The sequence below is a fragment of the Microtus ochrogaster genome, unplaced genomic scaffold (genome assembly GCF_000317375.1).
Source record: "Microtus ochrogaster isolate Prairie Vole_2 unplaced genomic scaffold, MicOch1.0 UNK72, whole genome shotgun sequence".
Taxonomy (NCBI): domain Eukaryota; kingdom Metazoa; phylum Chordata; class Mammalia; order Rodentia; family Cricetidae; genus Microtus; species Microtus ochrogaster.
This window is the reverse complement of record NW_004949170.1, coordinates 284,605-308,568: the sequence shown is the minus strand read 5'-3', so window position 1 is coordinate 308,568 and position 23,964 is coordinate 284,605. Positions and strand designations below refer to the sequence as shown.

Genomic DNA, 23,964 nt, shown 5'->3' with positions numbered 1-23,964 from the left:
GTGATCACGAGGGGAACCGCCTTGCAGGAGCTAGTCTAGGTGTGCTGTTCCTCCCCAAGCCCACTGCTGTTCCGAGGAAAGGAGGCTGTCTGCCTGCCCCAGCCTGAGTCACCCCGTTGAGTCCTCAGCACAGCGGCTCTGCCAAAGGGGTCCTTCATATCAATGCTCAATCACACACCGACGGCCAAGACTTTTCTCCCTCTGGTTGGAAAAGAAGGCTCTCAGGGTTCTGTTTCTCACGCACAACCCACACAGCTGTGCCAGTTTCTAGTCCTCCCACTGGGCGCCACCTACCGGCTGTGCTGAGAACCGCAGACTGGCTGCTTGGCCTTCTGCACAGTGGCCTAAAGAGCCCAGCAAACTCCAGCCAGAGTTCTCATTCACCCAACAAAAGACCCCTACTCCGGCTGGCGGTGGCCTGGTTGCTGTCTCTGGGTCTCTCCTCTGTGCCTCAGTAACAACGCTGGAACCCAGCTGGAAGCGGGAACAGAATACATCCCAAGATTACATGAGTATCTTGTGGTGCCTCAGTTTCTCCCTCTGAAACTTGGAAAGTGAAGCTAAAAACAGCCCTACTTTGCAGAATTCAGTGTTGTGGTATCTGTGAGGGCAGTCTGTCCTGCAGTGTGACAGCCCTGCATTTGGACTGCTTATGAAATGCATCTTTAAATGTGACTTTGGGCTTCTGATCTCTGCTTCTTGAGTGTTGAGTCTGCAGCTGTGTTCCACCACGTAGTTCACGTGTTGCTGGGAACAGAATCCAGGGCTTTCTGCATGCGAGGCAACAATCTCCCAGCCTTGCCACATCCTCAGCCCCGTGGAGGTCTTTAAAAACAAACTTTTCAGCCAGATGTGGTAGCAAGGTTTTTAAGTCCAGTCCTCAGGAGACAGAGGCAGGTGGATCTCTATGAGTTTTAGGCCTGTTGTGGCAACTTAGATCCTATTTCAACAAATAAATGAATTTCCCAAGCCTCTTTGGCTTATTGGACATATGTCATACAATTATTACTGAAAACCTCACTTTTTGTTAGTGCTAAAATCTTTACAGCTTCTGGGTTGGTTTCGGTCCATTGATTTTTTTTTTCTCCTTGTTTTGTGTCTCTTTTAGCCTCTCATATGTCTGGTAATCTTTGGTTGAAATCCAGGCATTTTGGGTCCTGGGATTTCCTATTTTGGCTCCCAAGTCCTTAAAAAAATACCTTATACTTGTAGAGCTCAATAAAAATCAATAAAAAAATCTTAAAAAATACTTATACTTGCACTTCTCCGGTCTATCTCCTCCAGCACTTAGCTCTGTCCCAGCTTCCCTCTTCTTATAAGGATGGAGCCTGACAAGGCCACATTAATCTAGTATGTCACAGCAAGGGTGTGAATGTTCCTTCCAAACTTATGTAGAAATCTCTTTGGCTTGGCAATGCTGTTGAGGGGAAGAGCCTTTAAGAGATGATCAGGTCAGGAGAACTCTGCCCTCTGGAACAGATGAATGCCGTCATAACTGAGTAGATTTGGTTTTCATTCTTTTCTTTAAAATTTATTCATTTTAAATTTTATATGCATTGGTGTTTCACCTGCATGTATGTCTAGTGTTGGATGCCCTGGAACTGGAGCTACAGACAGTTGTGAGGTGCCACGTGGGTGCCGAGAATAGAACTGAGGTCCTCTGGATCCACTGAGCCATCTCTCCAGACCCGCTCAGTGGATTTGTTACACCAGGGTCTCACCTCATTGTGTGATGCTTTTTACTATGTTAGGAAGCAGCCAGAGGCCCTCAGCAGTTGTGACCCTTCCATTCTGGACTGAGGCAAATAGCCTGTTACTTTTGGTTACTTTTTTGTTTTTGATCTATGGTGTGAGTGTGTGTGTGTGAGTGTGTGTGTGTGTGTGTGTGTGCGCGCAGGTCCACACATACCATGGCACCTGTGTAGAGGTTATATGACACCTTTCAGGAGTCAATCTCGAACTCATGTTATCTAACTTATAATGCAAATACTTTCACCCACTGAGCCATCTTGCCAGACCAACTCCTACTGTTTATAAAACACTCAGTCTATGGTGTTACAGCCCCAGGACGAGGATCAAGCCAAACTACAGCTGGCTGGGTTGGACACATCTCTAGGGAACAAAACTATCACAGCTTCAGTACCCTGCTCGCTCTCTCCACAGGACTTCATTAGTAGCTCGTTAGGCTTCCCATCAGTGTGGAGCTTAGAAGGCCCAGCTGTCTACTTTGGTGCTAAATTCCCATTTTATCTCATAGGCTTGACCTTATGTGGAGACCCAAGAAATGAGACAGCTTCACGTCTGAAAAAGTCATGTCTCATTCATCCTGTGTCTTTCCTCAAAAATACAATCTATGCATCTGTTGGCACAGCTTTTGTCTCTGTTTGTGATCTTCCCAGTTGGTTTTTTATTAGTGTGTGTGTGTTTGATGTGTACGTAAGTGAGGGTATCTCTTGTGCCACAGCATGTGAAGTCAGAGAACAACTTTAGGGAAGCAGTTCTTCCCTTCCACCATGTTTTTGAGGTAGTCCTTCTGCTGCTACGCATATACTCCAGGCTAGTTGGCCTTTGAGCTTCTGGGAGATTCTCTGTCTCCACTGTTTGAGCTTTTATATATACATAATGTTTATTAAATATATATAATTATGTATACTTGTGTGGGTGTGCTTGAGAATGCATGTGCCTCTGGAGGCCAAAGTCATTGGAGCTGGACTTACACAGGGTTGTGAGCCACCTAATTCTCGGTGCTAGGAATTGAACTCAGTCCGTTGAAGGTATGTCACATCTGGTTATTTAGTTCTTTAAAATTAAGCCCATTCCCCACCTCTTCCCCCATGCTGATCACTTATTTCTATCCATAAGCATTGGGGTTTTTTTTGTTTGTTTGTTTGTTGTTTGTTGTTTCGGAGCTGAGGACAACCCTGTGGCTGGGTAAAATAGTTTTAAAAAAATCTGGTATACATTCCCTGGATAATCTATGTAAGGTGAAAATAAGAGTGATGTCTACAGAGCCAGTGAAGATCCAGAACATGTAAGAGAGACCTGGTTAAAACCTAAGAACAACTCAGTAAACAAAACTTCTGAAAAACACTCCCCAGTACACTTCAACCTGGATTAGTTACCAACACCTGGCACTCACCTGACAAGGCAAAGCCAATATCAAAGATAAAATCTACTCTGAACCCGTAAGCTTGAGATGTACAAGGACGGACGCACACACACACACAAACACACAACAAGGAGAGGGGGAAAATAAAACTTTTTTACTCCAACCACCCATGAGGGCTTGATAGTTTGTCTGTAAGCACACATTACAGGCTAGGAGTCAGCACACACAGCTCAGTCTTGTGATGTTCTCAAATGTCTGCTTCTCTGCAGAAACAGAACCCAAGGCCACACAGCCTGTGCTAATTTAAAGCAGACAGTGACAACCCAGGCCTTAGTTTATGGTGTAAGAGTCCTGAACTCCTCGCATACTTGCAAAACTAAGGTTCCTGAGAACTGGGGCAAACTGGATGGTTTAGCAGGCCTAGAATTCAGTCCCTGGAATCTACCATGGAAAAGAACCAACCCTTGAAGGTTGTCGTTTGGCCCCTCTATGATGCATGGGTTGAATGCTTCTAAAGACAGTGCTGACTTTTTAATTTTTATTTCTGTAAAGATAGTATTTTCAGGAGCTGGAGAGATTGCTCAGTGGTGAATGACACTTCCTGCTCGTGTAGAGGACCAGGGTTCGGTTCCTACACCTACATGGTGGTTCACAACAGGTAACTTTAGTTCCAGGAAATCCAGTTCCCTTTTTTGATCTCCAGGGGCAACAGTCACATATGTGTTACACAGATGTACTTGTAGGCAAACCACCCATTCATATAAATAAACAACTCTTTTTTAAAAAGATTTTATTTTTGTTATTTTTAATTATATGTATATGTCTGTGTTGGGGTATGTCCACATGAGTGTAGGTACCTGCAGAAGCCAGAGGCTCCCCTAAAGCTGAAGTTACAGGTGGTTGTGAGCCACTTGACATGTGTGCATGGGTCCTCTGCAAGAGGATTATGTACTGGTAAACACTGAACTGTCTCTCCAGCCCCTGAATTCTTTCCTTGCTGTTATACCTGAACCCAAGTCATCCAACAGTGTGTGTGTGTGTGTGTGTGTGTGTGTGTGTGTGTGTGTATACATGTGCCATTTCCTTACATAACTTGGAACTTCCCCAAACCTGACTGTATTTAAAAAAAAAACAGTATCTCAGTGAATTTCCGTACATTCTACTGATAAAAATGGACAAGAAAATACATTCTAGAAGATCCCTGTAAACTTGAGTCATATGCAAATGAAATATGATGCTCTGGAGTCTTAGGGTCAATAGCTTCTGATCTCATATAGTCCTTCCAGAGACTACAACTGAGCATGTGCAGAAGAGCCCTCGCTCTACCGCCCTTCCTGCCAGTATTGCAGAGGGGAGAAAATGTCTGAGAAACATCGGCGGCTGCTGATATAGCCTAGGGGTCTAAGAAGTGAAAGGCTATTAGGCAGAAGGCTATAATCAGCTCTCCTTGATCTTGACCATGACCAAGAAAAGAACAAGAGTGGGTACCGCCAATTACCCGACACCAGGCTGCTTTGGGGAAGAAATGCCGTGGGAGGATTGGACATTGAGAAATCCATTCTATCTGCTCCCTTCATGATAGAATAAATTATGTCTGGGGTAGTTCAGCCATGTTTCTGTTCTTGGCTTCAAATAATGGCCCTCAAATTACAGCGGAGGGCTGTAAAAAAAATGTGATTTGTTCTTAGCTGAAGGCAAAGATGATAGGGTAGGCTCAGCCATAATTCAGTGCAGGTGGCATGAGCTGTCCACCCGAGAGACGTTCTCACACAGACTGTATTACAAAGCAATATGGTAAGCCTCAGACTAAGAAACCTGACTTTGTCTGATGAATCAGTTAAAATATGTGATCTCTGACTCCATCTGAAGGCAGGTGTGGTAGAGGCAGCGAATTGCACCTCATTGGGAATGCTGGATTGTGGTATCATCACCACCAGTCAGGTATAGGAGTCTGTGAAGTTTTTCTTTCTCTCTTTTCCTTCTTTCGTGTGTCCTCCTATTTGTGTATGTGTGTGTGTTGATGGATGGGGTATGTATGTACACAAGTATACATCTTGTTTGGAGACCAGAGACAGACATTGTGAGTGTTTTTCTCAATTGTTTTCCATCGTATTTGCTAAGACACTGTCCTGGAGCTCATGGATTTGGTTAGCCTGGATAGTCAGGGGCTTCCTGACTCTGCTTCTCTGACTCTGGAATTACAAGCACGCACTCTCAGGCTCAGCTTTTTTTACATGGATTCTGGCCCTTAAACTTGGGTCTCTATGCTTGCATGACAAGTTGTTTATTGACTGAGCTGACTCCTGGTCTGACACCTCTTTGAAATCTGTGTTGGTATCTCTCAAATTAAAAAGGAAGAGTGCAGTTTTTTTTTTCTTTTTTCTTTGCAGGTATATATTATTAGTGCCACATTCACAGGCTGGCTATCCCTGGAAAATTTTGTCATGTTTTGTTCGGACACAGGGTGTGACTATATATATAGTCTTGAGTGCTATGTGATGAAAAGACAGGTCACTGAGTGGGAAACGAGAGCTTCTAGAAGATTACCATGAGAGGTATTTGAGTCATGATCTGAGAGGTGCACAGGCATCAACTGAGGGGAGAGACAAGGGCCAGTGCTCAGTGTGGATAGTGGGTTCAAAGGTAGAACAGCATGAGCCACCAGTGGGAGGGAAGCAGGCAGGTCCTGAGCACCCTGGGCTATGGAGAGGCACTGCTGACCAGGCACATTCTGAACACCCCCAGAGCCTTCTTCACAGCCTTGGGGTATGGGGGATCAGATCGTGGTCACACAGCACTGAGGGCCTCACAGGAGGTACTGGTCTTGGTTGTAGGGGCCATAATGGAACAAACCATTTTTGAGTGCCACGGACAACACAGTGATAAAGTGTCTGGGGAAGAATGAGGAACTTGATGGATTTCTGGAGGTGACAGCTGAATTTATGAACTAGGGGAATGTGGAAAGATTGGCAAACCTGGTCATTTCCAAAACCACAATGATGTGGGATTCCCTTCTGTATGCTATGAATATGTTTTATCACCATTGGTTATTAAAGAAGCTCTTTTGGCTAATGTCTTAGTAGAGTAAAGCCAGGCAGGAAATGTGAACAGAGATATAGAGAGAAAAGTAGGTGGAATCAAAGAAATACCATGAAGCTGCCAATGGAGAAATTTGCCAGACCCTTACTAGTAAGCCACAGCTGTGTGCCAATAAACAGATTGATAGAAATGGGTTAATTTAAGATGTAAGAGCTAGTGAAAAATACACTAGAGTCATTGGCCAGTGTTGTAATTAATACAGTTTCTGTGTGATTATTTGGGTCTTGGGCAGCCAGGAAGAAATGATCAGTCTCCACTCACATAATGGTGCATCAGTGTGGGCCAGCTATATCCACATAAATCCTGAGAGAGCTTGGAAAGGAATTCTAGAAACAAAAACAAAAACAAAACAAAACAGAGTTAAGCACAGCTTTATGGTAGTAGCATTTTGTCAGGTAGGATCTGTTTGCTAGAAGCTAGCAGAAGCACAATTCCTTTAAGAGAAGGTTTCGTAACTCAGTGGTAGCAACAAAAATTGCATGGCTCCTTTAAGAAGTCTTCCTGGTTTGTGCTTGTTGCAGGAACAGCTCTGGCTCTTTCAGGAGGCCAAACAATTGAATGGGGTTTGTGGGCAGCATGTTGCAAGTTACTTGGTGGCAGCATGGGCTACCTGCTTCCCAGAGTTGAGGTGGCGAAGATGGCTCCCACCCTGGGGTCCCAGAGCTGGTGGTAAAGGTACCTCTGCCATATTGAAAGGCTGAGAGACAAACCCAACATCCAGGGCTGCTGTAAACAACCTGCTTACCATTTTGAAAGCGCTCCTAGTCAGAAAATGATTACAGGTAAGCAACAAAGACAGATTCAGACAGAAATGAACCTCTGAAAGAGTCACAGTGTTTAAAAAAATATACATAGGCTTGAGAGAAAGAAGAAAAAGATTATAGACAGTTATAAAAGGTTTTAAAAAATAAAACAAAGTCTTTAAAAGAAACAGAGTATAGATAGTCATAGATTAAAAGAATAAAGAAAAATAAGGCATGTAAAGATGGAAAATATACAGAGAATCTGGATTATATATATTATTTTGTTTTTTTTGAATTTTTTTTTTTACTGTGAATAAGTATAGAGGGACATTTCATTGTATGGGCTGCTCAACTTAACCAACATACATATTTTAAAGTTATCTTGACTTCAAAATTTTGACAATGAGGACTGCAGAGAACTCAAGAACAAGGGCAATGGGTTTTTGATCCTACTGCACGTGCTGGCTTTGCGGGGGCCTGGGCGGTTTGGATGCTCAACTTACTAAACCTGTATGGAGGTGGGCGGTCCTTGGACTTCCCACAGGTCAGGGAACCCTGATGGCTCTTCAAGCTGATGAGGGAGAGGGACTTAATCGGGGGAGGGGGAGGGAAATGGGAGGCGGTGGCGGGGAGGAGGCAGAAATCCTCAATAAATAAATAAATTAAGAAAAAAAAAAGAATATGTTGTTTGGGCTGGGCAGTGGTGGCACACACCTTTAATCCTAGCACTCTGGAGGCAGAGGCAGGCAGATCTTTGTGAGTTCAAGGCCAGCCTGGTCTACAAGAGCTAGTTCCAGGACAGGCTCCAAAGCAACAGAGAAACACTGTCTCAAAAAACAAAACAAAAGAAGAATATGTTGTTTGGAAGAGAGGTTCTGCTTTTGTTTCCACAGTGGAAAGAAAGCTGTGGATTTCTTACTGGCTAATATGGTTTGATCAAACAAGACCCCCTGAAGCAATGGCACAGATGGTCCAAAATCCATGGCAGCTTCAGGATTGCTGGCTGAGATGGACCTACCACACAGGATATCCCATGACAGACCTGATTAACAGTGCCCCCAATCGGCAGGAAGTAGTCTAAAGAACAACTCCCAAATTCCATAAATGATTGTTTATAAATGTTTGTTTAAATTTAAAGGGGGATATGTTATAGAGATGAATACTTTGCATTGGTATGGATCTTGGTTTATTGACACAAATTTAAGGTCAATTTTGTTTTATGTATATTTCTGCCCTTGATTAAGGTATTGTTTGTATAGAAATTAAAAAATGTAATATATAATTAAAATTTGCAGATTAATAGGTAGTCATTTATAATAGTCAAAGTTGTAGTCATATTAGTTAGGTTTTCCTGATATACAGAGATATATTTCAGTTAGACCAATAATCTTCAACACTTCAAAGACCTATGTTTTAAGAACTTAGACTTTTTATGACAATGAGGCACATCTCCTGGTAGTACCAATCTACTTCAAGAGACAATGTGCATCAAAGAGGCTCCTTATGGAGTTTGTTAGCCATTTGGGCAAGAAACTGCTCTTGCTTGAACTGCTTGATGGTTTGCTGTATAAACTGAACATGCAGGACCCACAGAAAAGTGATTGCTGAACTTGCCTAAAGAAGGTGAGACAGCCTTTTAAGGTTCCTGCCTAATGAAAGAGTCTGCCAGACATTCTTCAGGACACAGAAGAAAATGACTGACAAACTGCCAATATAGGCAAAAAAGTCTTTGAAATTTCCTGCTTCATGAAAAAGTCTGCAAGATACTATGGTCCTGTAGGCTGAAGATGGATGCCCCAATGTTACAGAAGAACTTTGGATGACTCTGTCAATTCTAGAATTTTGGAAGGTGATTACAATGCACTTCTTGTTTACTTAGATAACATTATATCCTTCTGGGGTCTTTGAAAAGTTGAAGACAGATAGTTATAAGTTTCCTTAGTATGATAAAAGATAAATTAGATATGATGAAACTTTAGACTCACAAAGATAGGATAAATGATAAAATATTTTCCAAATGTAAATGGACTAAATATTGTAACTATAATTCTTGCTTGATCCCTGTTTTGTTATATTTATTTATTAACTTTGAACATACTTTATTCATCTATTTCCTTATTAAAAGCCTGTGTCTTCATACTTATGGTCTCCTTTAAATGTTGATGTGAGATCTTGAAGAATTCAACTTTTTTGTATTTTTATTGAGCTTTACATTTTTCTCTACTCCCCTCCCTTCCTCTCCCCTACCCTTCAACCCTCTCCCATGGTCCCCATCCTCCCAATTTACTCAGATCTTGTCTTTTTCTACTTTCTATGTAGATTAGCTCCATGTATGTCTCTCTTAGAGTCCTCATTGTTGTCTAGGTTTTCTGGGATTGTGATTTGTAGGCTGATTTTCTTTGCTTTATATTTAAAAACCACTTATGAGTGAGTAAATATGGTAATTGTATTTCTGGGTCTGGGTTACCTCACTCAAAATGATGTTTTCTAGCTCCATCCATTTGTCTGCAAATTACAATATGTCATTATTTTTCTGCTGTGTAGTATTCCACTGTGTAAATGTACCACATTTTTCTTACTCATTCTTTGGTTTAGGGGAATTTAGGTTTTTCCATGTTCTGGCTATGACAAACAATGCTGCTATGAACATAGTTGAGCACATAGCCTTGTGGCATGGTTGACCATCCTTTGGATATATACCCAAAAGTGGTATTGCTGGGTCTTGAGGAAGGTCGTTTCCTAATTTTCTGAGAAATCACCATACTGATACAAAGGGGCTGTACCAGCTTGCTTTCCCACCAGCAATGCAGAAGTGTTCCCTTTACCCTACAACCTGTCCAGCATAAGTTGTCATCAGTGTTTTTGATCTTGGCCATTCTTACCGGTCTAAGAAGGAATCTCAGAGTTATTTTGATTTGCATTTCTCTGATGACTAAGGATGTTGAGAATTTACTTAAGTGTCTTTCAGCCATTTTATATTCCTCTGTTGAGAGTTCTCTGTTTATGTCTGTACATTGTTCTATTGGATTATTTGTTCTTTTGATGACCAATTTCTTGAGTTCTTTGTATATTTTGGAGCTCAGACCTCTGTCTGATGTGGGGTTGGTGAAGATCTTTTCCCATTCTGTAGGCTGTCGTTTTGTCTTGTTGACCATGTCCTTTGCTTTACAGAAGTTTTTCAGTTTCAGGAGGTCCCATTTATTAATTGTTTCTCTCAGTGTCTGTACTATTGGAGTTATATTTAGGAAGTGGCCTCCTGTGCCAATGCATTCAAGTGTACTTCCCAATTTTTCTTCTATGAGGATCAATGTGACTAGCTTTATGTTTAAGTCTTTGATCCATTTGGACTTGAGTTTATGCAAGGTGATAAATATGGATCTATTTTCATTCTTCTACATGTTCATATCCAGTTATGCCAGCACCACTTGTTGAATATGCTTTTTTCCATTAGATTTTTTTTTAAGATTTATTTTATTTACAGTGTTCTGTCTGCATGTGTACCTGTAGGCCAGAAGAGGGCACCAGATTTCTTAACAGATGGTTATGAGCTACCATGTGGTTGCTGGGAATTGAACTCAGGGCCTCTGGAAGAACAATCAGTGGTCTTACCCTCTGAGCCATCTCTCCTGCCCCATTTGATATTTTTTTCTTCTTTGTCAAAATCAGGTGTTCAAAAGTATGTGAATTAATACCTTGGTCTTTAATTCTGTTCCATTGGCCGTCCTGTCTGTTTTTATGTCAATACCAGACTGTTTTCAGTACTGTAGCTCTGTCGTAGAGTTTGAAGTCAGGGATTGTGATGTCTCCAGAAATTCTTCTATTGTTCAGGATTGTTTTGGCCATCTTGGGTTCTTTGCTTTTCCATATGAAGTTGAGTACCATTCTTTTGAGGTCTGTGAAGAATTATGCTGGGATTTCGATGGGCATTGCATTGAATCTATAGATGGCTTTTGTTAAGATTGCCATTTTTACTATGTTAATTCTACCTACCCAAGAGCATGGGAGATCTTTCTACTTTCTGGTGTCTTCTTCAATTTCTTTCTTCAAAGATTTAAAGCTCTTGTCATACAATTCTGCCACTTGTTTGGTTAGAGTTACTTTGAGATAATTTATTCTATTTGTGGCTATTGTGAAGGGTGATGTTTCTCTGATTTCTTTCTCAGCCCATTTATCATCTGTGTACAGGAGGGCTACTGATTTTTTTGAGTTAATCTTGTATTTTGCTACATTACTGAAAGTGTTTATGATTCACTGGCTCAGTCCTGCTCCTGTGGAGTTCGCTGCCTCTGGCCTGCTTTGGCCTAGGTAACTAGCTCTGTTTTATTATATTTAATTTTACTATTTTAAAGTTAAAACTTTCTTTTTTCTATAGACATAAAAGGGGAGATAATTTGGGATTCCCCTCTATATGTTATGAATATGTTTTTATTATCACTGGTTATTAAAGAAATTGTTTTGGCTAATGGTTTAGTAAAGCCAGTCAGGAAATCCAAACAGAAATAGAGAAAGTAGGCAGAGTCAAAGATGATGCCATGTAGCTGCTCAAGGAGAAAGATGCCAGACCCTTACTAGTAAGCCACAGCCTTGTGCCAATACACAGATGAATAGAAATGTGTTTGTTTAAGATATAAGAGCTAGCTAGGAATAAGCTAGAGTCATTGGCCAAACAGTATTGTAATTAATATGGTTTCTGCGTGATTAGTTACGTCTTGGGTGATTAGTAATGAACACGCAGTCTCCATGTACACCACTCAGGATGTCATGTAGGAAATAGGTCTTGGTCTAAGATGATGCTAGGAGCTCAGCTGTACATTGAATGAATTAAGGGCCGCACTGCTGTCTGAGTGTGAGGACAGTGGCTAGAGGGCAAGGTCTGTATGGGAATAGATCAGTCTTTAATCCAATGAAGAACAGCAAAACACAGATCCTGCACTGAAGCACGATTAATAAAAACTCTGGGTCAGAAACTGGGGTTTGAGCTGAAGATCTGAAAAGCAAAACAGCCAGCTACTGGCTCTTACCTTGACCTCAGTCTGACATGGTGATCCTGCCTTCCAGAATCTCAGAACGAGATCGTCTCTGAGAGCTGTCTTGCCCCATCTTATATCCCTCTCTAGGGCTGGGATCAAAGGTGTGCACCACTGGGATTAAAGGCATGTGCCACCCAATCTCTATGGCAACTAGGGTGGCTACTGAGATTAAAGGTGTGTGTTACTATAATCTGGTCTGTAAGGCTGACCAGTGGGACTGTTTACTCAGATCTTCAGACATTCTTTATTAAAATACATTTGAAATGCCACTGTATCGGGTTTCCTGTGACTGCAATATCCAAGATGGATCTATATCATAATGTTCTACCCATGGTATATTAGAAGTAGCTCCTAGCCTGGCCAGCAGCTCCATTTCCTTCTGAAAGGAAGGGTCTATCTGCGAGCTAAGCTCCAGGCTTCATACAAGTGAACAACAACCAGTGTTGGGATGGATTCAAATCCCACCTGCGTGAAACAAGCCATGCCTAAACAAGCAGTTCTTGGGTTTCGAAGCCTGTTTTCTTCAAGGAGCCTCTGGAGACACAAGTGAGTCTGTGCTGCGGCAAAGGGAACTCTCACCCATGTGTTCGTGGAAGTAAGAGAGTGAGCATGTCAGCAGGGAGGAGCAAGTTGCTGGGGTCTGAGGCAGCTTATGCACTCCCATGTTTCCAGGGTTCAGTCTCAGGAGAGTCAGTCCCTGAAATGGGAATGGGATGCAAGGCTTAGGTGGAAGGCTGGTTTCAGCCAGACCAGCATGTTCATTTTAACCTGTCATTGCAGATCTGGGGTGCCTGATGTACTCAAATCATACAGAAACAGGTGAGAGAAGCCAATGACCCAGTTCATTCTTTTTCTTTGGGGTCTAGGTTTTATTGTATGTGGAACGAGAATTAATAGATAAGCATGTAAAGATTTGTGTATTAAGTATCCACAGCCCCCCAACAGCTAAGGTCTGGCCACACAGTACTCAGAGGCTTCTGTAGCCATAGTTCAAGGGAACACACCTCGTGCTACTGTTTTTTTTTTTGTTTTGTTTTGTTTTGTTTATTTTTGGTTTTTCGAGACAGGGTTTCTCTGTAGCTTTGGAGCCTGTCCTGGAACTCCCTTTGTAGACCAGGTTGGCCTCGAACTCACAGAGATCCACCTCTCTCTGCCTCCCGATTTCTGGGACTAAAGGCGTGTGCCACCACCGCCCAGTGTGCTACTGGTTTTAAATTTGTAAAAAAAAAAAAAAGTAAAAAAATAATAATAAAAAGGAAAGCAAGGGAGTCAGGCAATGCATAGCAGGACTGTGTTTCCTTCAGGGACTTCCCAAGCAAGACATCTGTGAAGATGAAATCTCAGTTTCAATGGAGAGACCTGGATGTTGGAGATTCCAAGAAAACAAGATATCCTCCCAGAAGAGCCACAGGTACTGGCTGGGTGAAACTGCAAATAAAGGAGGAGCTGTTCTAGCCACCGACACACAGGTGATGTCTTCGCAAGCCCCAGATGCTAGATATGGGGCTACAGGCGTTAACATTTACCCTCTGGTCTGGTATGTCCTTGCTATCTTATCTCCCAGGTAATTCGGTCCAAGCTAAGGCCAAGCTTTTATAATGACGTGTCTGTGTCGTTATTGGGAGCTGGTTGGGGGACAGAGAAAGACCTGTTACAATGCAGCTTTATTCTTTCATATCAAAGAGGTTGCCTTGAATCTCAGTAGACACTTTGCAACAGTGAAGTTGTGAAGATCCGGGACTCTGATAGTTGAATGTAATTGCATTTATGAGGTAGTCAAGAGTGGAAGGGGACCAGGAACACAAATGCTACGGTTCAAATCTGCAGTCTCCCACAGACTCATGGGAAAAACTACTATCATAAGTTCCTAACACTACAGATGGAGCTGCTCCGGCCACCCAACCTTCTCTGACAAGAGGGACTGTGTCATGTGAAACCGGAAGCTCAGGTAAGCCCTCCTTTAAGTTCTGTCAGGTATCTTCAGATGTACCATGTGGTACCTCATGGTGCTAGTGCGTCAGCTGTGGAAATATTAAAGGCTTCCTTATCTCTCCTACTGGTATATCCAAAGTCTGCTCTGAATGTAAAGGGATATACAGGCTTGGATCCACAAGTCTTACCAGCAGGGGAGCTAGCTGCTACCAGATGCTAAGATACGTGAAATGTAGTCCTGACGTTTCAGCTCCTTAGAGGACTGAAAATAAAGGCATTTCATGGCTTTTAAAAAAACTCGATATGGTGGTGCTGCCTGTAATTGTAATATATGGAGGTACACACAGGGGGACTGAAGGTTCAGAGTTTAAAGCCAACCTGGGCTACATGAGACTCTGCCTCAAAACAAACATAAAACCCACAGGGACAAATTAGAACACACCATCTAATATTTGATCAGTATCAGTAAGGGACCATCTGAGACCATAGGCCCACGGAAAAGCTTTGCCAAGTACTGCCTGGTGCCCATCTTCTGATCTCAGCTTTACAAAGAAGCTCATATGTACTTTCTCTGTTGCCATCTGTAACTCTTGGGGAAGTTTCCAACACTCAGTATCTCAGAGTATTTCAAATGGTCCAAACATATTCTCAGGCCTGCAGGGAAATGAGAACATCACCCACAACAGGAATTAAAGCCATTCTCAACGGTTACCAGGCACAGCTTCTTCACAGGCAGGAGAGCAGAGGGCCAGCAATTGAAAAACACAGGTCACAGCACCTTTATTCACCATCATACAAACAGATGTGACATGAAACACCCGTCGAGTTGCAGAATGGTCTTCACGGCCTCAAAACCTCTGTGAGCCCCAGGTGCTGCCTCTGACTCTGTACTGAATGAGAACGGTGTGAAGGACCAAAGGTCTGCCTTCCACGAGGGCATTCTGCAGAGGGCTTTCACGGTACAGACCCTTCTCCTGAGACCGTATCGCTTGCTAACACCATCCTAGAGGGTGGAGCCCTGTGCTCCAACTGTGAGTTTTATCCTGTCACGACATGTGACCCTACAACATTATCATTCACAAGGTTTAAGCAAATTCCCATTATACATTTATTTATGTGAACCCAGACAGTCACAGGGCTTGTTGAACACATAACTATGCACCTGCCCACCTTAGACCAGTTTTAAAAAAAAAAAGAGTTCTCACCAACTAACAATGTTTATGATGTATGTGGGGCAGCTGGAGTGTGGAGGGAGATGCCTTTGTTTTACAGTTCAGTCTGCAGAGTAGCTGTAACCATGCTAAGACAACCTGCTTGCCCCAGTCAGTGACTCTGGTAAGACTATGTGTCAGAAGGCTGGTTTTATCTGAGCTCCTGCTTACAACAGCAGAAGCAGACGCCTCCGTGCGTTTAAACAGTGGCAGCAGGGGAGACTACACAACCTAAGCTCTTTCTTTCAATAGGATTTGACAGCCTGACTGGAGGCACAAAAACACATCTCTATAAAATAAAAATGTGATTTCAAAAGTGTTTATTTCATAGGGAAGAGAATAAAAGCCAAATGTTAGTAAGTGTCTGACTAAGCTCAATGGTGTTTGGGCTCAGCTTGTTCATCTTTGAAAGGCTGTAAAGGCAAAGAGGAACTGTGGACTGCCCACTGCTTCCATAGCTTCCTACACTAGTTATATTTATTTGGAAAATGAAGGCAATATTTTAGAAAACAGTTTACCCCTCGCCCAAGTTCATCTGATAAGGGTACTGTATACAAAGCAGTTAATTACACACATAAATAACATAAAAATAGCTGTCATAAATTAAGCAGTCCAAGAATCTCCCACCACACCAACAACTGAGAGGTGAGACTGGCCTGTGTGGATGGAGAGGGTGTGGGCCAAGTAATCCACAGACCAGAAGGACCCGTCTGAGTGCCATCTCTTCCTTAGGCTCCAACTGTGTAACACAAGCTCTAGCCCTATCCTCAAAGCTTGCTCTCTGGAAGGAGATGCTGAGAAAGTAGCATCTCGTCTGACACCAGGCTGACTGCAGCTTCCTTTGCCCTGCTGGTTAGCTGCCAGGGTCTCTGCAGGGTAGCTGCCCACATCTGGCTATAACTAGGAAACACGGGACCAAGGACAAAGTAAGGCAAGTTTGTCTTCAACCTCTTCTTTTGTATGATATTAAAAACTGGTAAGAAGAGCAAGACCAGACTCCTCTCCTCTCACCTCGTCTCTGCGTCCCTGTGCTGGGACTGTGGACACCATGATGACAATCTGACCTATCGCTCGGGATGGTACAGGTGCTGCCATGTCTCCCCAGAGCTGGGAGTGGCCAGCTTACCTTCACTGGGTTTCTTAAATCACTAGCTACACTTCTCTCCCGTAGAGCTGAACTCCTCCATTTCATAGGAAATTGGTCGTCAGACACAAACACCTTTGGAATTAAGGCTTACACAGAAAGAAAACGTGAGTTCACTCCCCATCCTCCATTCAGGGGTGTGGCTAAGCTGCAATGTAATACGTATGTTTGGATGGCAGAGTCCTGAGATGGCTCTGAGGAGCATTAGGGTCTGAGCATGAGGGTTCACTTTGCACACAACTGTGTGTGCCCTCACACAAGGCACCTGTGCACAAGACAGGGACCAACACCCTACAGTGCAAACGACTTTATCATATTAAAATAAATCAATATTGGCCACAAGAGGGCCAGAATACATAAAGTGGTTATGAAATAAAATGAACAGACTGTTCCCAAGATGTTCTTTGTGCCTGACCTAGGGGCCTCCCATGAAGGTCATGAAACTTCTCATACAAGGCCCCAGGTCACAGCCCTGTGACAAACAAATTGAGACTTCAGAGGAAGAGCTACTTGACTTCTTTGTCCCTGCTTGTGAATTCAGGAGCAAAGAGAAACCTGGGTTTACTTCTGTGTGCTGCCTGAGAAGGCTACCCATGTTTCTGTATCATCACTGGAGTGCTAAAGAAAACAGATCAAATCTCCCTGGTCCTCAGGATATCACACCTACTTCTAGGACCCTGCTATCTGTGTCCCTGAGCCCCATGACAACTGCAGACCTCTGAGGGTGACACTGTGGTCGGCCAGACAGCACCACCTAGGGGAAGCACATGGTGTAACTCCGGAGTGCTTTAAGCTCCTGCCGGTCAAAGGCCATGTCACCAGCTGAGGTGGTAACTTTGCAATGCTAGTCCAACCTCAGTGATCCTGTCATGTGCATACTCTTCCTGTTTGGTACCCAGCAAATAAACCTCTAGGCTGCAGAGCCCTCCCTGAAGCTCAGCCAGCTCTGCAGCTGCATGATCAGTAGCTGTACATCTGTTGCTGTTCATTTTGTACCTGGGGTTGCACTGCCTGTGGCGGGGCTGCAGGAGCCTGTGGTGGCTGTAACACGTCCGTCTGGGGCACGGCCCGCCATGTGAGTGGATGCTGCTCACTAAGTTGGTTCCCCAGGGGTGTGATGGAGTTCACCAGTGTGGTAAGGTTGATGAAGTGAGCCACTGACTGAGGGTTTGAGGCTTCTGGTTGTGGGTGGATCTGGACATCATTTTGGCGGTTGTGCAACATGGCAGAGCCACTGACTGTGTCAAAGGTCACAGTCAGGATGGAGTTGTCCAGCTGTAGCTGGCGTTCAGGGTTGGTAAGGTGTCCGACAGCCACTGGCTGTAGACTGGTAAACTGAGTCCCAGCTGTAGTGGTGATGGGGGTCACGGTGATGTTGGTCAGGCCAACAGAGCTCGATGGAGTAGTCACATTGGGGTCCCCTAGGGTCACCACCACCTGCAAGAGGCACATAGAAAAAGAGACAATGAATTATTTCTGCAAAAAGGAGAAAGGCAGAACACCCCCACAGTACCTTCCTGCTGGAGGCCATGGTCTGTGATGGAATTGCATGTTCAGGCAAAAGAACTAGAGCAAGGCTTCCACTGGAAAAAGCAGAACACAGCGTCCTAGGAGAATTATACCAGCGGAAAAGAGAAAGGAAATATGGACAGTTCTCAGAGGCAATGCTGGGATGGGAAAATCAAATGAATGTCACTGGCCAGAACAAAGAGTGAAGTGTGCCCAGAGTTGAGGAGGACGGTTCAGTTGACAAAGTGCTGGCCACTGACCTGCATGCTACCCCAGTATCAACATAAAAGCCAGATGCAGCAGCAGAGGCAAGAGTCAGATCACAATATAGCGAGTAAAGCAAGTCTGAAAATCCAGGAAGCCAACACTTTACCTTCATCTACCCTCTGACCTGCCTGTCTTGTGGCCCAGTAAAACCTGTGTAGCTATGGAGGCACCACAGCTGCCGCTTCCTCATACCTAGTGCTGAAAGGCGAGACGGACGCAAGCCAGCTTACTGCAGACTCACCACCCACAAATACGAGGCAGAAGTGGGGTCTCACAGACAAAGGGACAGAAGATAAGCAAAGCAGAGACTGCACAGAGAGGCCAGCTCAGTGGCTCGCGGCTGTCCAGTTCCTGCTCCTTGACAGGCCCCCTGGGGCACCCAATTGGGAACTGCTAACATGTCAGACTGTTATTGACATAGCATGTGTGGTCTGGAGGCCACAGGTGGCACAGCTTCACGAGACAATGCCTACATGGAAAGTGAGAGTTGGAACCATGGTGCACACCCACATACCCAGAGGAGCTGCCCCTGCAGAGGTGGCTGTCACCTGATACACAAAGATACCAACCAACCTGTTGGATACTCTGCACAGCAGAATTTGTCTCATCACCCACACTGCCTGTGAACTCTGGCTCCTTTTCGGGGTATTCGCTAAAGGTGGTGTCCTCGGGCACTGGAGCCCCGGCCTCCTCATCTGGTTTCTGCTTTCTCTTGTGGCTGCGCTTGGCAGCCTTCCCATGTTTCCCTTCTGCCAGCTCCTCCTGCTCCAGGCCCAGTGCAGGCTGTAAGGAGATTGGCGTTAGTAACCACCAGGACAGTGGGATGGATCATTCACTCCTTTACAACCCACGGGGCATCAAGCTGTCACAGGAAGTGGCTATTTTGGTTCAAACAGAAACATCGTTAGAGGAGAAGTATTTCCCTTGAGGGGAGTTCAGCTCAAAGAAAGGGCTTGTGAGCCACTATCCACAGCAGGAATGACACTGGACGTAAACACTTGATTAAAACCATGCAGGCATTTTCTGCTCCCTTCTGTTCAGGCTTATCCTTTCCCTTACACAGCTGTGAGAGTGGCCAGCACAGCTGGAGGTCAGGGGCACAGTGGCTGTAGGGCTCTGTCCTGTCACTGGTACTCAGTGCCCCTGTGTAGTCCTGGGGCAAACTGGTCAGAGTATGGTGATGGACTTTTTCCCACCCTCACATGTGAATTGCCAAGCACATAAACGGCTCATAGAGGGGCTAGATGTGAATTCTATCCATTCCATAAGACATGGCCACCTGAACTTACAGAACACTCATCACTCAAGTCAAAGCACTTGGGTACAGACATCCTAAACACAGAGTAACATACTCTGTGACTAAAAATAAAAAAGTGCCATAAAAATATTCAGTATATCCAGACATGATGGTGTATGCCTGGGATTTTAGCATTTGAGAGGCAGAGGCAGGAGTTCAAGGCTAGTCTTTGCTATACAGCAGGCTCAAGATCAACCTAGACTATATGAGATCCTATCTGAAAAAAAAAAAAAAAAGAATTGAGTAAAAGTTCCTTTAAAATCTAGATTTGGCCTGGTATGGTGGTACACATTTTAATCCCAGCACTGGGGAAGCAGAGGCAGGTGGAGCTCTGTGAGTTCAAGGCCAGTGTGGTCTACATAGAGCTCCAGGCTAGCCAGGTACACATAGCAAGGTCCTGTCTAAAAAGGAAAAAAAAAATTCTCTGTTTGCCTAACATTGTTAATTTTGCTTAAGATAATTTAATCATAATAAATGCCAACCAAATCCCAGTGAGACTGTGTTGATGTGTAAGGCGTGGTTAACGGTGTGTGTCTAGAGTCTGTTCCTACATGTGGAGTCTGATCCCCTCATACCCCAGCCCTGTGCGTACATTCTGTGCTGCTCACCTGGACAATGCCAATGGAGGAGGCATCGATGGTGGTGGTCTCAGGGAGGTGGTCCAGATCGTCAATCCGCACAGCGAGGACCTGAAAGGGGCAGAGGGCAGTGTACAGGGTTGCTGTGGCCACCCAATGGCTGACCTGATCATGTACTAGGAGCCCAAATTCACTGTGCAAGGGCCATTGCTGTCAGAGACTGGCAGCTAACTGACAAACTCACCTCTGCTTCTGACTCCTAGGGTCAGGTCTGACTTTGAAACTATTTCTAAAATGTTCTCCAGAGTATGCCCGAACCCTTTTTTCTGACCCCCATCTCAAGTCTCTATACTGCTGTCTGGCCTGGTGGGGACACCTGGTACCTGTCTGTTATCTTGTGGCTCCTGTCCTTAGATGGAGGCTACGTCCTCCTTCTGTGGTCTCTATGACACGTGCTCTCAGCGAGCTAAGACACAGAACAATAAGTCTGTCCTACAGGAACCACCAATGGAGGTTTTTGTGGGTCTAACATTGTACCCTTTAGCCTAAGGCATGCAGCTATGTGCATGTCCGCCTAGTCCTGCCTTTCCTTTCTCAGCCCCACTCACAAGGGTCCTTAGCATGCAACACTCACTCCATGACCTGTCCTATGAGCCCAAACAGCCTCCCTGCCATGGCGAGCAACACAAGTCAGCCGCTTACACTCACGTAACTGGTGACTAAGTCGTACGTAAGGCAATAGACACAAGCACAGGGAGGAAATGAATGCACTGGGAAGGTATAAGAAAGGTGAGCTGCCAACAAAACAAGGTGTAGAGAAACTGTAGGACTGGGGAAGGCTACACACTGACCTCGCCCCAATGGCCCTTAAATCTGAAGTAGAAAAATGTACACTATTCGTTGTAGGGGTTCGTGGGGGTGTCAGGGAGCTCCATCTTTGGACCTCTAGACAAAAGCCCATTCTGTGCCCTTTTCTGAACCATGCTTGAGCCAACAGAACACGAACGGGCTCTGAGGACTGTGTCTCCTGCTCACATCAGCACTCCAGGGACCCAGAGGAAAGTAGAAGTCTTCCTGGTGTTTCTTATACTTGTATGAATTTCTTCTCCCATCAATTCTCTTTCCCGACACAATGGGTTTTCCCACTGAATGGTCGTTACAGCTGACACTATAAGTCTGTATCTGTTAAAGGGAATACCGCTCACAAAGGTGTTCAGTTTACGCCCCCCCCACACACACTTTATAAACCTACAGAAATCCCAAGAGCTTCCCTGCTCTGACCTAGTAATATTTTGTGACCCTTGTGCTCAGAAAGTCTCTCTTCTTAGGGGTCTAGTAACTAACTATTTGTCTAGTTTTGTTGTTGTGAGAAGATGGTTGGGCTGGGGCTCAGTTGACTGAGTACCTGCCTAGCATTCTGAAGCCCTGGGTTCAAGGTTCAGAACCACATAAACCTGCATGTGGTGAAGCATGTCTGCAGTCCCAGCACTCAGAGAAGTGGTAGAAGGACCCCAAGTTCAAAGCATTACTCAGATATATAGTGAGTTCTAGGCTACACATGACCTGCCTTAGGAAGGAAAAAAAAGATGATATAGTTTCGACATAAGACCACGGCTCGACCTTAAACTCACACTGCACCAGGACAAAGGGTCTCAGAGCAGAACAGGTACTCCAGTCCCACGGTGGGGCCAGGCTATGCTATGGAGAGATGGGAATGAGTCCCAGGCTGACCTCAGGGTGCTTGCGCCGCATATGTCTGCTCATGGAGGCCCGGGTAGACACCTTGGTGCCACACAGCTGACAGCTCTGTGCTTCCACCTTGTCGTGGGTGAGCTGGACATGTTTCTGCAGCATGTACTCTGTGACGTACTTCTTGTCACACACGGAACAAGTCCACTGCTTGCCCACTTCGCACACACATAAGTGGGGTAGAAAAGAGAAATGCAAGTCAGCAGACAGCCATTAATGCTTAAGTCATCTCCCAAGCCAAGCACCTGCCATTCCCTCTGCTCCTCTAGAGAGCCATCACCTGGGCAGACCAGTTGGACACCAATGCTTAAGACTAGCTGGAACAACTGGCCTTCATCCTTGAAGAATACACACTGGAAAGGTACAGTGGGGTTTAGAGGCCAATGGGCTGCATTAAACCAGGGAGTTTTATTCTGCAAGTGTTTATGACTGAGCTGGTGCTCTCATCCCTACACACTCGGACAGCCTGAACCATCCTTGGGCCGCAGTTACCTGTGTGGATGAGCTTGTGGGTCTCCATGGTGTTCCTCTCACTGAATGTCTTCCCACACAACTCGCACATGAAGTCTTTAATTCCTGCAGGAAAAGTCAAGTTCAATGTCACATACTTAGTGGGTTTTCAGTTTAAGTATATACAGAAGATGTCTCATGCTTCAGGATTTGTAGCACCTCAGGGGAATGGTAAATAGTCAGAAGATAGTTTGACAAAAATTGTATTTCTAGAAATAACCTAGAAAACCATGGCCTCAAAAATTTAGCCCATTATATGACATTTCATATTTTTAAAAATGAAGAGATTGGGAAGGCCTGAAAACATAGATGTAGAGAAGAGACCCATGGGTAGAGAAAGCAACAGTTTCTCAAAGCAGGGTTACTCACCTAAATCCCTTCTTAGCCTCAAAAGGCTAGCTCCTGAGACATGGAGTAAGAGATTAAACAGCAAGAGAAAGTGACAAGGAGAGACAGCAGAGCAGCTGTGGTCACACAAACACCAGGGATTTTTTTTTTCCACTATCCACAGGATGAACAAGATAAATGAGAATCCATCCCAGGAAGCAAGGATGGTTCAATCTGTATAAATTGGCACATGTGATATGGCACATCAATAGAATAAAGAGCCAAAATATCAGCAGACATAGAATCTCACAATCATTTCAAATAGAGCAGAAAAAGCATTTGATAAACAAATGTCCCTTCAAAATAAAATGTTAACAAACCAGGTGTAGAAGGATCATACCTCAGCATGAGGCTATGCATGGCAAACCCAGAGCCAGCAACTGTACAACTGTACCAAAAGGGAGACACTAAAGCAGTCTCTACTACAGTCTGAAAGGAGACAAGGTGTCAGTTCCCATGCTGGTAGTCGAGATAGCACCTCAAGTTTTAGCATGGCCATTAGGCAAAACACAAGCATCCAGGAAGAGTGGAAGTCAAATCATCCCTATTTGTACAAAGCATAACTTCATGTGGGGAAGCATGAAGATGCCAGCAAGATCTGAACTGGTAAGAATTAGAATTACATAACACAAAGATACCCAACACACAGCAATCCACAAACAAAGAACTGAAGATGAGGATGTTTGAGTGAGCAGAGTGCTCACCTGGCATGCACAAAACCCCGGGTATGACCTGTGTACTGCATGAACCAGGTGTGGCAGTGTACACCTGTAATCTAGCACTCAGCAGACAAAGGAGGATCCAACACAAAGATACCCAACACACAGCAATCCACAAACAAAGAACTGAAGATGAGGATGTTTGAGTGAGCAGAGTGCTCACCTGGCATGCACAAAGCCCCGGGTATGACCTGTGTACTGCATGAACCAGGTGTGGCAGTGTACACCTGTAATCTAGCACTCAGCAGACAAAGGAGGATCCAAGAGTTCCAGGTCACCTTTAGCTACACAACAAGCTCAAGACCAGCCTCTGGAGGAGAAGGGGAGAAACACACACACACACACACACACACACACACACACACACACACACCAATAATATTTATCTGTTGGGGAGAAAATCATGAAAATATACATTGCCTACATGGAGGAAAACGTTATGAAACCTGTCATTTTGTAAAGTTAAAAAAAATCCTGAGAGTAGGAAGTTCAGGTCAGACTTTTAGCAGGCGCATCTAAAACTAAGAATTTCCAAGTTCAGGACAGGGATTCTGTGTTCAAAAGTTCAGTCTTCAGATATACAACAAGATATGAATGGTGTGCAATCTCTCATTGGCACACACTGCATTCACCATAAATTTACCACATTAAGACTTTTTTTTAAATTTTTTTTGAAATTT

The 23,964-nt window shown here is 44.3% G+C and overlaps 1 protein-coding gene across 1 annotated transcript in view; it reads right to left on the bottom strand.

The window, feature by feature from the left end:
* Positions 1–14,668: 14,668 nt before the first annotated feature.
* Prdm15 (PR/SET domain 15) overlaps positions 14,669–23,964 on the bottom strand; it is a 62,454-nt gene continuing 53,158 nt past the window's right edge. Inside the window, exons 20-24 of the mRNA XM_026777555.1 lie at positions 22,161–22,244; positions 21,651–21,826; positions 19,950–20,030; positions 18,618–18,827; positions 14,669–17,705 (exon numbers count right to left, since the gene is read on the bottom strand). Of these exons, the coding sequence (XP_026633356.1) occupies positions 17,229–17,705; positions 18,618–18,827; positions 19,950–20,030; positions 21,651–21,826; positions 22,161–22,244 (1,028 nt within the window). The 3' untranslated portion in view covers positions 14,669–17,228. The remainder of the gene's footprint in view (positions 17,706–18,617; positions 18,828–19,949; positions 20,031–21,650; positions 21,827–22,160; positions 22,245–23,964) is intronic.